Source organism: Megachile rotundata, chromosome 16 (assembly GCF_050947335.1).
Source record: "Megachile rotundata isolate GNS110a chromosome 16, iyMegRotu1, whole genome shotgun sequence".
NCBI lineage: Eukaryota > Metazoa > Arthropoda > Insecta > Hymenoptera > Megachilidae > Megachile > Megachile rotundata.
This window is the reverse complement of record NC_134998.1, coordinates 6,382,663-6,396,654: the sequence shown is the minus strand read 5'-3', so window position 1 is coordinate 6,396,654 and position 13,992 is coordinate 6,382,663. Positions and strand designations below refer to the sequence as shown.

Sequence of the window (13,992 nt, the reverse complement as noted above, 5' to 3'; positions counted from 1 at the left end):
GATTGATCACCCAAAGGGCAACGTTTAGTTTCTCGCGAACGCCGCCCTCGATTACGTTCTAACCGTACATAGAAACGCGGACACACACGTGGACGGAATTCGGATGGAAAGGTCGGCTGGAATCATTTTTAAACCGTATCGATTTCATTCGTTATTTATCTTCCGGAGAGATTCGTCGCTTGGGAATATTTCAAACGAGGTCTTGAAATAATTCAGCTTGGTCTACGATTAAACTCTTGCACTATTTTGACTCGTGACGCAGTTTCGTCAATTTTAGTTAAATTTTCAACACGTCTCGATTTGGAGTTCGGGTACATTTATAACTTGCATAGTCGACATGCGATGGCTGATTGACGTAACTTTTCAACTTTGTCGATTTTAATATTGAGCTGAGTAGCTGGTGTCGGTAGGCCGCCATTTTGTGATGGTACTTTGCCACAGTCATATTAGATTCTGTATGGTTTTACAAATAAATTGGAAGTTTATGGTCAGCCATTTTGTTGATAATTGGTCAACCATTTTGTTGATGATTAGTCAGCCATTTTGTTGGCGATTAGTTAGCTATTTTATTGACTACTGGTCAGCCATTTTGTTGATGATGAGTCAGCCATTTTGTGGACCACTGGTCAGCCATTTTGTTACAAATGCTCATCAAATGTAACACACTTAAATAAATCACAGTGGAAGTTAAAGAACCTAAAAAATTAACAAGGAAATTTAACAATATGATATATAGAATGAAGTTCAGTAAATTTCACGAATTAAATTTTTTAATGAATTCCGAAGAACAAGATCTCCCGATCCACCCTCCCTATAGGAAGCTTCCACGAGCTCCCCGGAAATTGGATATCCAATTTTAATCGTTTATATCCTGAAACGAAGGTTCTAACACGGAGAATTTGCAATTTTCACACAGCACATCTTTTTTAAAACAGACTGCATATTAGCTGCGTCAAGATCAAAGAACTCTGTATGTTCTTTCTCAAGTTTCATCCAGCTTCATTTTCCAGTCTGACATGATGGCGGCCATCAGGCTTGAAGGAGAAACTTCTTCAATTTCCTATAAATTTTTCTTCGCTATTTCTTATTTCCAACTTTGGCGTTATCTCTTCGACATCATTCTTTTTAATCGAAATACATATATATTTTTAGAAGGTCGATATGTAGTTGGATTTATACTCATTGTATTTAATTTCAAAATTCGTGTTTGAACAATTATGTTACTGAAAAATTCATCTCTTTTTTGTCAGGCAACCATTTTGTAATAAAAAGATTGATAAATTGTTTATGTAGCCTTCTTATTTAATTTTTAATATTAAAATTCATGTAAAATAATTGCCATTTTGTAATAGTTTTTTGTCGCAAAGTTGTATTAGACTCTGTTTAGTTTTACAAATAAATTAGAAGCTTATGGTCAGCCATTTTGTTGAAGATTAGTCAGCCATTTTGTTGACGATTGATCAGCCATTTTGTTGAAGAATAGTCAGTCATTTTGTTGAAGAGTAGTCAGCCATTTTGTTGAAGAATAGTCAGCCATTTTGTTGACAATCAGTCAGCCATTTCGTTGACCATTGGTCAGCCATTTTGTTGACGATTAGCCAGCCATTTTGTTGATGCTTAGTCAGCCATTTTGTTAACGTAGACGCCTCAAATGTATCCTTAACCTGTTTCCACGCAGCAGAATTTTCCGTAACTTTTCTGTCATCAAATCACTCTGTTATTTTTGAAACCTGACATTTCATATGCACAGAGCGTGCTCTGACCAAATAAATTATAATTACACATAAAACGGAGGTAGCATAAAACAGAGATAGTAGAAGGTACAAAGTTATATTACACGGATTTTTGTAGACACAGTCCGAGCAGATTTAATAAGCCGCAGTACATATAATCTGCAGAAAAAGTAATGTGAACCGTATCGTTTGATAAGTTGGAATTTCAGCAGAAATAAATAGAAACGGGAAAATTCCGACGCACGCTCAGCCAATTACGACTGTAATATAACATTCGACATCGTCATAAAAAATGGAGAGGCAAATATTTTAAAACCAGAGACAAATGTTGAAAATTTTAATTTCGTGCAAGTTTATAAATCGTTTACTTAACAAGAGAAGAGCGGCGATGAATGTTGCCTTCTCAAATATAATTTATCGAAGATTGCCAGGTTTGAACACTGATTAAAAGTTCAAGAAGCAGTCTAGAAACTTTCATCGAGTCTGAAACACTAATGAGGATCATCATCGAACTTCTCGGGCTTGTAGAACAACCGAAAATAACAGGCGGAGGTTTAACACTTTGCTAGAGATCGGAGAATGTAGGCATAAGTTCAAAAATTACACCGAACCGACTAAGCCGGTGCAAGTATACGAATCTTGGATTGGATGATCAAGTTTAGTAGATAGGAGACTTGTGGACATATTTATGGGTTGACATCTATCAAATACAACCTGAATCTAACACTGATTTAACTAAAATTTCAAATTGTTATATATAGGCTACCGAACCGACTATGCCGGAAGTTCAAGTATATAAATCTTGGACTGGATGATCAAGTTTAGTAGATAGGAAGCTTGTGGACGTATTTAGGGGTTGACATCTATCAAATACAACCGGAATCTAACACTGATTTAACCAAAATTTCAAATTGTTATATATAGGCCACCGAACCGACTATGCCGAATCTTCAAGTATACGAATCTTGGATTGGACGATCAAGTTTAGTAGATAGGAGGCTTGTGGACGTATTTAGGGGTTGACATCTATCAAATACAACCGGAATCTAACACTGATTTAACCAAAATTTCAAATTGTTATGTATAGGCCACCGAACCGACTATGCCGAATCTTCAAGTACACGAATCTCTTTATTTTAAAATCAAATTCTGTCAATAATATATCTGCCTATAATTTTAGACCAAAGTTAACGTGGAGCATACCAAATATGCTGAATTATTTTATATAAGCCACCGAACCGACTATGTCGGTTTTGCACATGCATATTTCAGAACTAATGACCACCCCGATAATATTAGGACTTCCAACCTCTTAATCGAAAATCGTCGTCTGAATTGTAACTTCAAAGCAAGATAAGAATCTAAACTCTGTCAAAGGTTTAGTTACTCAACAACTCAATAATCCCCCAATTACGAAGTCCAAGATTCTTAATTACGTCCCGCACCTCAGTTTAAAGCAGACAATCAGAGGTTGTTAATCAGCAGTTCGTCCAACAAGACAAACAGTGTCGGAAAGCAGGTCCAGGCGATAAACAAGTTCACGTGGCATCAGCGAGTGACAAACTTTCCACGACAAACAGAAAAAACGAGCGACACGGAGCTTTGTGCCGTGGACAGGATGTCCGTCTGAGTTTGACGCCAGACGAAACTGGCCCAACAGAAATTAACATGTCCAACGCACCGTAATCAAAGAACATGCCACCGGTTGCTGACGCGTTCCCGGCCAGCAGTTTCGCCTAAAACAAATTACTTGCGTCCGCCATTCGACATCAAAGCGACCCTTGGCCACCGGGCAACGCGGAGTTTCGGGCCGCGAGGTCCTCGTGCCAAGAAGAAACCCGAGACTTTATCGGGAGATCGCCCGGGGGGTGGAAGACGAAATAACCGGCCAATGGACGAAAGACCAACACCGTTCTCAAACTCCAACAAAGATTACGCCCGGTACCGGCTAAAAGGGAGGTAATTATACGCTGGCAGCCCTTTATCTGCCATTCCGCAGGCGCAACCGTGTCACGCGTTTGCGAGATCCTCTGTTTGCTCCACCGATTGCAAGCTCACGTAATCTGCCGAGCTACTCAAACTGTGCTGTGCAGTTGACGCAAGCATTTTTTTACAATGGCCGATTGTGGCGGGAAGCAGTCTCGGGTGGAGGACTTTTTACGGGCGAAAAGTTGTGAACAGTGTTTTGACATGTTGGGAATAGTTTTTGAAGTAATAGAAGATTAATTGTTGCGAAATTGTATTGATAGAATTCACATTTATCTAGATATAAGAGATTTGGTATAGCCTAAGAGTGATGGGGCACCATTTGCCTCGATTTGGCGGGAAATTTGAATGGGAGTTGCTATGATTCCCCTTGGATGCTTCTCCTGGTTAAGTGTAAAGAGAAAAAATGAGATCATATGCATTTGGAGCTAGTTCTACCGTCTCTAATATTCTCGGCATAGAGATACGACATATTTTATTGGACGTAAGACATAGTTGACATAAGATATGTCTTATCTCAGCCGACATCAGACATATCCGATATACTTTCTTTACCGCTACCTAAACCCGCAGTATCCCGGAATCGTGATAAAATAAAGAGTGTCTGGAAGCACGTATCTTGTTGGAAAAAGTCAGGCAAATTTGTCAGGGCTCGAACGTGGACACAAATGGAATATCAGGGCGGACAGTACGCACGGATATCCGGAGCTGGTAACACACGATCAGAGGGCTGAAGAAGGATCAAACACGGACAGATATAAACGGAGCGAGAATCGGTTGGAAATTGGGAACAGACGTGGAATCGTAACAACAAGAGAGAAAGGAGAGCCGGCGGACGGAAGAAGAGGGAAATATAGAAAGACAGAGAAGGCGAAAGGGCGAGAAGAGGGACGGAGGCTGAGCGCAAATTGCTTGAGGTTTCCGGCAACTGGCGCTAATTGAATTCCCCGATGAATCGAACTCTGCATAGCGCAACCGAACGGAATATTGGCTCTTTTCAACGACGCTTCAAATGGACGATCGTCGACGTAGCTAGCCGACCATCGGATCCCACTTTACCCGGAGGCGAAGCCCCTCTCTCTGTGTTCTAACCTTCCGATCGAACGGACACGGTCACGGTTTAACGCGTTACACCGGACCCAATCACCGTAATATCTCTGTGCACGCGTGACGCTTTCAAATGCGCCATATAATTACTGAGAGAGTGATAGAAAGTACGGAAGAAACCTAACCTGACCATCTAATTCAATCTCACCTAACACAATCTCAACTTACAATGTTCAAACGTAATGCTGATCTAACCTAACTTCACACAATGTGCCCTGATCAAACCCAACCTAACTGTTCTGTTTCAATTTAACCTAACATCAAACAATTTACACTAACTTGACCTAACATAAGTACTTCGTACTAACCTAACCTAACGTCAAATAACTCGTACTGAACTGACCTAATGTAACTAGATCTGTACTACTCTAACGTAACTTCAAATAATTTTCACTGATCAGACCTAACCTAACAGACCTGCACTGATCTAACATAACGTCAACCAATTTGAACTAATATAACCTGACTTAACTGATTTGTACTAATCTAACCTAACGTCAAACAATTTGGACTAATTTCACCTAACCTAACTGATTTGTAGTAATCTAACCTAACGTCAAACAATTTGGACTAATTTGACGTAACCTAACTGATTTGTACTAATCTAACCTAACGTCAAACAATTTGGACTAATTTGATCTAACCTAACTGATTTGTACTAATCTAACCTAACGTCTAACAATTTGGATTAATTTGACCTAACCTAACTGATTTGTACTAATCTAACCTAACGTCAAACAATTTGGACTAGTTTGACCTAACCTAATTGATCTGTAGTAATCTAACCTAACGTCAAATAAATTGGACTAATCTAACTTAACCTAACTTGTCAGTAACCTAACTGCATGTATGGTTAGGTTAGGTCTGAAATTTGAACAAACCTGACGAGATATGAATGATAAAATTATACATAGTAGTTGATTGCCACTAATATCAATACAATCGATGTATCGTTAAGTATCAATAGATACGAATCACAATCGATACATTTACCGATAGTCGATAGCGGCTGTATTACGTAGGAGGATCTCGAAATTGGGGAAAACCGTTGAAGGAGGTTTACGAGATCACACGAACGGGCTGAAGAGAGCGAAGTCAATATATAACACATCGAATCCAAGGATCCTCTTCGTCATCTCAGCAGTTATTACCCGATGAGCTTCGATAAGTTTCAGGATCGATTCTCGAACGTCAGCCCGGTCGACAAGACTAATTTTTCTCCTCTCTCTCTTTTTTCGCCGATTCGCTGCCAGCTTGTAATATTTTCCATGTCGACACGAACACACTCGACAAATTTATTCGCAGCCGATGCTCTCTCTTTTTCAGTCGATTCGAATCGTCCGTAAATCGTCCATACAGCCTTGCTTGTACAGAATCCATTGATTAAATACAGAACCTCTTTTAAATTGCTACTCTACAGAACTTCTGTGTCCCAGAAGAAATGGACAAGGTTTTGTCTTCGATGCACAGCTTTTCTTATCGGGGAAACGAATCGATGAAAGTTTTCCAACTAGGACACTACCGCTTTGAATGTACAATTCCAATAAAAAATAACTGAACTCGTTCGTTTGGAGAAAGAATAATTTGTTTGAACTAAAGTTCGGAAGAATAAAAATCATTGGAGATCGGTGAGGGACTTTCAATTTATTTGTACATGGTTCTATTTTTATGTATTCTACACTTGATTTTTGTGACGTGCAATTTCTAAATTATGTCATTTCAAAAATTGCAAGTGTATGATTCTCTTAAGTTGCAGATTTTTCAAATGCTCTATGTTCCTAAGTAGTCAAACCGAATCCCTTGAGGCGCTTTCATGGTTGCGCGCATTGCCGCTAGATGGCGCAGGAGATCGAGAAACTTTCTCGCAGGTGTTTGAGTCTTCCGACGCCTACAAATAGGTACGGTGTGCCCTGTTTAAGACAGGGGCCTGCTAGTATGCATTATTGAGTGCACTAGCAGGTCCCGGATGGAGGACTCCATCCTCATTTTTTGAGCCTACTATTCCTTCTACCTAGACCGATAATCCCTATATTTCTAATTATGTAAATACCTATGTATAAAAGTATTTATGTGCCCTAATCACTACGACCTGAAATTGCTATGTTTTGAGCTACGACTTCTGGGTTCCTACGTCCGCAAGTCCCTACGTTTCAGTATCCCTACGTCCCCAAAACCTTGCATCCTCAGATCGCTACGACCCTCAAATTCCTACGTCCCCAAAACCTTGCATCCCCAAATTCCTACGACCCCCAAATCTCCACGTCCCCAAATCTCTACAACCTCCAAATCCCTACGTCCCTAAATCCCCACGTCCCCAAAACCTTGCATCCTCAGATCAGTACGACCCCCAAATTCCTACGTCCCCAAATCTCTACGATCCCCAAATCTCCACGTCCCCAAATCTCTACAACCCCCAAATCCCTACGTCCCTAAATCCCCACGTCCCCAAAACCTTGCATCCTCAGATCACTATGACCCTCAAATTCCTACGTCCCAAAACCTTGCATCCCCAAATTCCTACGACCCCCAAATCTCCACGTCCCCAAATCTCTACAACCCCCAAATCCCTACGTCCCTAAATCCCCACGTCCCCAAAACCTTGCATCCTCAGATCAGTACGACCCCCAAATTCCTACGTCCCCAAATCTCTACGATCCCCAAATCCCCACGTCCCTAAAACCTTGCATTCCCAAATTTCTACGTCCCCTAAATCCCTGCGTCCCCAAATCCCCACGTCCCCAAAACTTTGCATCCCCAACTTTCCACCTCCCCAAATGCCCACAACCCCAAATTCCTAAATCTCTAAATTTGAAAACATTCCAACAAAAAATAAATAAGTGATATATACCTCCATATATCGCTATCTCCCCTAAAGTATCCCAACATGCACGAGTGTAACTCTTTCCAATGCATGCACCACATCCACTTCGCCCTTCGTATACGGCACATTCTCCATGCTTCATGTTCACACATCAAGGGCGAATAATGCGAAAGATTGTAAATTCCCTCCATGGGGATTATTAAATTCCATTCTGTGTTATTTCTGGTTCAGTAGAAACGAATGCGATCCAGCGTACCTAACCTCTTCCTTCCCCGGAAGAGCCGTACGTGGCAGGTAATAAATACTTCCGGACAAATTGCTTCGACTATTTGACATCTCCAGTCGCCTCGGTGCGACGACCTAATAACAGTCAGCTACGGGAATTTGCGGCATGCAGATCGCTCGTCTGCCTATTTACGTTGCGCTCTACTGGTTAAAAAATGAAATTTCCAAATAGTAACAGACACAAAATAAAATTAGTTTTAAACATTATAGGTTTTTTATTTTTCCATAAAAATCACGTTTGTCAGGATCGCGCAATTTTTGAAACACCCTGTAGAACGTTAACGCGGTGATATATCGTGAGAGCTTTTAAGGAAATTGCATTAACAAGTCTAAGATGATACTTCCGTTGAATGTACCGATGCGGGGGAGAAGTTTTGTCGTATACCTCTCCGCAAGCTTTTCTTTTATCCTCAGTTTCATTACTGTCTTTTTTCTTGATGCTTCTTCTCCACACCCGGGTCCCATTACGCTGCTTGTTCGATGGTTCAAATTACGCTAACGTGTCACTAGAGAAATTCGATTTCGCGATGAAGAAATCACTGTTTTAAAGATGTGGACGCTTGAGAGTGCGGGGATTTGATTTTTATGGCGTTTGGGAGATAGGAAGATGCAAATGTGGGGAGGTAAGGATTTGGTGACTTAGGGAGGAGACTTAGAAATATGAGGACTTATGGGTATTAGAGCTTGAAGATTTATGTGTTTGGGGACTTGTCCGAATTTGGGGGATGGAGGAGCTTGAGATGTGGAGGTTTGGATATGTGGACCTGAGGATATGTGGACCTGGGAGTATATGTGGACCTGAGGATATGTGGACCTGAGGGTATGTGGACCTGAGGGTATGTGGACCTGGGAGTACATGTGGATCTGGGTGTATGTGGACCTGAGGGTATGTGGACCTGGGAGTATATGTGGATCTGGGAGTATGTGGACCTGGGAGTATGTGGACCTGGGAGTATGTGGACCTGAGGGTATGTGGATCTGGGAGTACATGTGGATCTGGGGGTATGTGGACCTGGGAATATGTGGACCTGGGAATATGTGGACCTGGGAATATGTGGCCTTGGGAGTATATGTGGACCTGGAAATATGTGAACCTATCCACACGTGGACCTAGGCATATATGGACCTGCAAACAAAGACCTGTAACATGTGGATACCCAAAAATATTTAACAAGAACTTACTTCAAAAATGCCAGAAAGAAAAATCAGTTTACATTCATCGTCCCAGATTTTTCCCAAGGAAATTTCTGCTAAAATCTCCGAGTAAACGTTTCTCCATTGTTTCAGGCGCTAACAATGTAAACGAGCCGCCTATCCTGGAGGGCGGAGGGTATCCCGCAGGTCTGACACTGTCGGAATCGACCAAAGTTGGCACGGAAGTTTTTGTCCTTAAGGGCCATGATCCCGAGGGATCGCCCGTGAAATATGGTATACAACTAACGGACTACTTTGTCGTAGAACCAACCACTGGCGTTATCAAATTGGCCAAACCTTTAAATCGTGAGGTGCGTATTTTTTCTTTTCACTTTAACATTTAGAGAAAACACCCGTTGGTACTGTATTAATACAATGGTTAAAGCATCATTTGGACAGAGGGTTCGCTTAGATTGATGGCCTGGAGGCTTCACCCGAGTTGAACGCGTTAAGCCTTGAACAAATAGCTGATTGTACGACCACAGATGCCGCCACTCACCTAGAAGAACATTACATCACCACAGATTCTATTAGATGCTGGTCCAAGCGCCTTCTGGCGAATCCACCTACCTGAACCGCATCCTTATTCCCTTCAGCATTGTCGTTTCCAGGTGCGCCCTGAAACGTTGATTACCCTCCTCTGAGATATCTCCTGGATTTACCCGTATCGATCACCTCCGTTTTGTTCTCCCTCTTCAATCATCCCCGAGTGGCGCACTTTCTGTTTTATAGCTCCCATCAGCAGGCTAACTCGCTATCCTTGATTGACGCGTATTCTTCAACAGCAGTTTGTTTACGAAACTTTCTGTCCTCAGGAATACGACACGATACGCTTTCGCATCACACTGGAGGACGAAGTCCCGGCGGGTCAGCAACCGAACATCGTCGGCGTTGACGCGTTCGTTATCGTCCTCGATGAGAACGACAACCCCCCGCGTTTCCTGGGTGTGCCATACGAGGCCGTGGCCGTGGAGGACCTTCCAGTTGGGTCGACCATTCTTCCGGGGATTAGGGTGATGGACCCCGACATGTTGGGCGACACCATAGATCTCACCTGCGTCCCGCAGCCACAGGTGAGCCATTAGGGCTACCACCTGTAGATATGCAAGAATTAATTGCATGGCACATTTAAGAAAACACGGAATGATACTTGAAAATGTTTAGAAAGAAGAAACGATACAGTTATGAACATTGGTATACTAACCTTACCTGACTGAATACTGATCATATTCAAGCTCATAACCTCTGCTGTTCCCATACATGAAATTGGTAAACTAACCTAACCTAACCATATACTGATCCTATTCAAGCTCATAACCTCTGCTGTTCCCACAAATGAAATTGATAAACTAACCTAATCTAACATAACTATATATTGGTCATATTCAAGCTCATAACCTATGCTGTTCCCATACATGAAATTGATAAACTAACCTAATCTAACATAATCATATACTGATCATATTCAAGCTCATAAACTCTGCAGTTCCCATAAATGAAATTAGTAAACTAACCTAACCTAACCATGTACTGATCCTATTTAAGTTCATAACCTCTCCTTTTCCAATAAATAAAATTGGTAAACTAACCTAATCTAACCTGACCAAATACTGATCGTATTTAAGTTCATAACCTCTCCTTTTCCCATGAATGAAGTTGGTAAACTAACCTAACTTAATCGAATACTGATCGTATTCAGGTTCATAACCTCTCCTTTTCCCATAAACGAAGTTATTATCCCTATTTTCTATTCTCCTCTCACACCGTACTATCTTCTGCTCTGCTTCTCCATATTTCCATACTTCATTGCTTATCCTGCCCCAGAGCGGTGCCTTGTTACCCTTTAGCGTGCTTATCACCTTCATTACTTTCCCCAATCCGATTTCGTTCCCCGGATGTTCTCCTTCCTCCGTTACCACTGTATTTTCACCTCCTATTTTCCATGCCCTCTGTTGGCTTCATTTATTCTCATCTTTCTTGTCCATCCCTTTCCAGGGATTATTATCGAATAATCAGCTTCTGTTCTACGGCTGTTTCTTTCACTTTCCCTTTCTTGACTGTTCTGGGCATATTAGCACCCGTTTTGTATGTAAGATACGTTTAAACAAATACCACGCAGTATCGCGGGCAGCCAACCCTCCAGAATGTTGGAATCAAGTTTACGGTTCTGTTACAGTTTCTCGACGCTTGCGAGAAGTTTGGTATAGTGGATGTAGAGAGAAGTCAAAATGCGTATGTGGGTGCCTTGGTGCTGCAACAACCACTTGACTACAGGGAGAGACCTTTCTACCAACTGTTACTCAGAGCAAGTGTAAGTAAAGCTTCCAAGTTAATTAATCTCTTGTGCTCTCATCACTTTAATGTAATATACCAAACCTCATAATGTTTCTGGTGAAATGTCATATTGCGTTAAGTGATGTTAAGCTATGAATTCTTTACAACTGTTATAAGATTGTAATAACTTTTTAATTATTTATATATGCTTACAGGATGGGTTGAACAATGAGACCACAGGAGTGGAAATCAAGGTGGGAGATATTCAGAACAGTCCTCCAGAATTTCTAGACTCTTTGACCGGTGTGGTACATGAAGATGCTCCAATTGGTACACTGGTTATGACCGTTAAAGCTAGAGATGGAGACAGAGGATTGCCAAGGAAGATCATTTATGAATTAGTCAACAGTAAGTATTGTTGAATCACCAAACTTAACCTTTAAAGTTAAATATGTTATAACATCTATACAAAATCTTGCATATTTTCTGCTACCTTTTAGATCCATTTGACTATTTCCTTCTGGACGATGAGACAGGAGAATTAAGAACAGCGAAGCCTCTAAACAGAGAAGCATTAAAGGATTCAACAGGAGTACTAAAATTGAAAGTGAAAGCACGTGAACTAATTGATGGTATTCCGGGTAATGATAATTTAACAGTATCAACAGCAGAAGCAACGGTGACAATAAAAGATGTCAATGATGAACCGCCTACTTTTAATCATCGCGAGTACAATATAGAAATTCCAGAAAATGTAATGAACGGTACACCTTTGCGTAATCTAGACATGACTGTCAGAGACCCTGACATTGTAAGTACCACTTTACATGAAGTGGTTTAGCATGAAATTATAATAAAATTATAATCTACTTCTGTTGCAGGGGTTGAACTCAGTATTCTCTTTACGTCTAGAAGATATTACAGATGGTGCATTTACCATTGAGCCAACTGTGGCTACTGGAAGTACGTCTGTAAACATTCGCGTTGCGAATGGTTCTCTTGATTATGAGAATCCTAACCAACGTAAATTCATCATTCTTGTAAGTTTTTGTTCAACTGCACATTTATAATTTAGGTAGCATAATTTATAAATAACAATGCAATTTTTAGGTTGTTGCAGAAGAAATTCACACAAATCCTAAACTTACCTCCACTGCAACTGTAACCATTGCCATTACTGACGTAAATGATAATTCACCAACATTCAGTAGTCCTACGTATACAGCTGTAATTTCAGAACTTGCATCTCCAGGGATGCCAGTTATAACAATCACTGCCAAAGACAGGGACAGTGGACGGTGAGAAATGTTCCTAACTTAACTCTTAAATGTTCCTAATTAACTATTGAACCTAGGTTGACTAGGTTAAGCTACAGAACCTACGTTAGCTTAATAAAAAATTGTATTTTAGATTTGGTACAGCTGGAATAGCGTACCAGTTACTAGGACAAGGTGCCCAACACTTTTCTGTAGACCGTAAGACTGGAACTATCACTGTGGCTCCTTGTCCAACTCCTGGAACATCACCTTGCTTAGATTATGAGGAGCAGACAGAATATTTCCTCACCTATAAGGTACTTATGTAAAAAAATTTGAATAACTTGTAAATGGTTTGATTGTTGTTCTGCGATAGATAAAAATGGAGGGTATAATTCATTTACTAATTTTTAATGATTTTCATTCTCTTGCATGTAATGATCTTGCATGTACAGTTTTAACCCTCAAAATCTGTACACTACCCAAATTGAATCATTACTAATTTTACTTATCTTAGTCGTTTTCTTACTAATTTTGAATTATTTTCCTTTTCTTGCATGTACAGCGATAAGTCTACAAGATGTGATTGTATTTGTTCTTCGACGTGCACTACACAGTTTTTTGCATAAATGTACATAAATTAGTAAACTACTGTGGAGTTACTTAGGTATCTTATACATTAATAACTCATTAAAAACTATATTTCTTCATTACTAATTTTTTCACTATCTCATTTTTCCTATACAGCAATACATCTTTAAGATGTGATTGTATTATATAAATAAATAAAATAAGGCAAGTAAGATTAAATATAATGCTTCAAATATTTATTTTCTTCTTTGTTAGGCAACTGATGACGATGGTCAGGGACAAACAGCAAGCGTTTCGCTGCGCATTAACTTATCAGATGCCAATGACAATCCGCCACGCTTCTTGCAAGACAAATATCGCGCCGTTATAGATGAAGGAGCCGATAAATTTGAGCCTGAGTTAATAGTACAAGCCAGAGACAAAGACAAAACATCTAAAATTACATATGCAATAGTAGGTGGCAATGATTTGGATTTTTTTGCAATAGATCAAGATTCTGGTGAAATTACAGTAAAAAGAAAAGGTCTACTCAATTTAACAAACTCGACTCATGACTGGATTGCACTGGTTGTACAAGCAAATGATGGGATATTTGTGGATCCCACTACTGTCAACATTACAATCCGTGATGTCAATAATAACGCGCCAGTTTTCCCACATGACCTGTACACTGCTAGTATACCAGAAATATCACCAATTGGTATGCCTGGATTTGGTTAATAATTACACTTGAAATATAAATGAT

General features: G+C 40.3%; 1 protein-coding gene and 1 long non-coding RNA gene across 7 annotated transcripts in view; one reads left to right on the top strand and one right to left on the bottom strand.

The window, feature by feature from the left end:
* Window positions 1-13,992, top strand: part of Cad87A (cadherin 87A) — a 104,504-nt gene that overhangs the window by 83,669 nt on the left and 6,843 nt on the right. The window contains exons 5-13 of one of the 3 annotated variants that reach the window (XM_012280126.2): window positions 9,220-9,437; window positions 9,942-10,199; window positions 11,303-11,437; window positions 11,616-11,808; window positions 11,901-12,211; window positions 12,282-12,440; window positions 12,511-12,698; window positions 12,811-12,973; window positions 13,503-13,947. In XM_012280126.2, the coding sequence (XP_012135516.1) occupies window positions 9,220-9,437; window positions 9,942-10,199; window positions 11,303-11,437; window positions 11,616-11,808; window positions 11,901-12,211; window positions 12,282-12,440; window positions 12,511-12,698; window positions 12,811-12,973; window positions 13,503-13,947 (2,070 nt within the window). Of the gene's footprint in view, window positions 1-8,870; window positions 9,438-9,941; window positions 10,200-11,068; window positions 11,216-11,302; window positions 11,438-11,615; window positions 11,809-11,900; window positions 12,212-12,281; window positions 12,441-12,510; window positions 12,699-12,810; window positions 12,974-13,502; window positions 13,948-13,992 lie in introns of those variants that run through there. The other 2 variants (XM_012280123.2, XM_012280127.2) reach the window with 2 other exon arrangements.
* Window positions 8,124-11,754, bottom strand: LOC143266052 (uncharacterized). Of its 4 annotated transcripts, none has more exons than XR_013041057.1 (6): window positions 11,614-11,754; window positions 10,796-11,514; window positions 9,697-10,220; window positions 9,115-9,625; window positions 8,829-9,058; window positions 8,124-8,730 (listed from the first exon to the last, which is right to left on the bottom strand). It is a non-coding gene; the product is annotated as an uncharacterized LOC143266052 (long non-coding RNA). The 4 variants fall into 4 exon arrangements; XR_013041056.1 differs by having other exon boundaries at window positions 8,124-8,928; window positions 8,961-9,058; XR_013041055.1 differs by having other exon boundaries at window positions 8,124-9,058; window positions 10,331-11,514.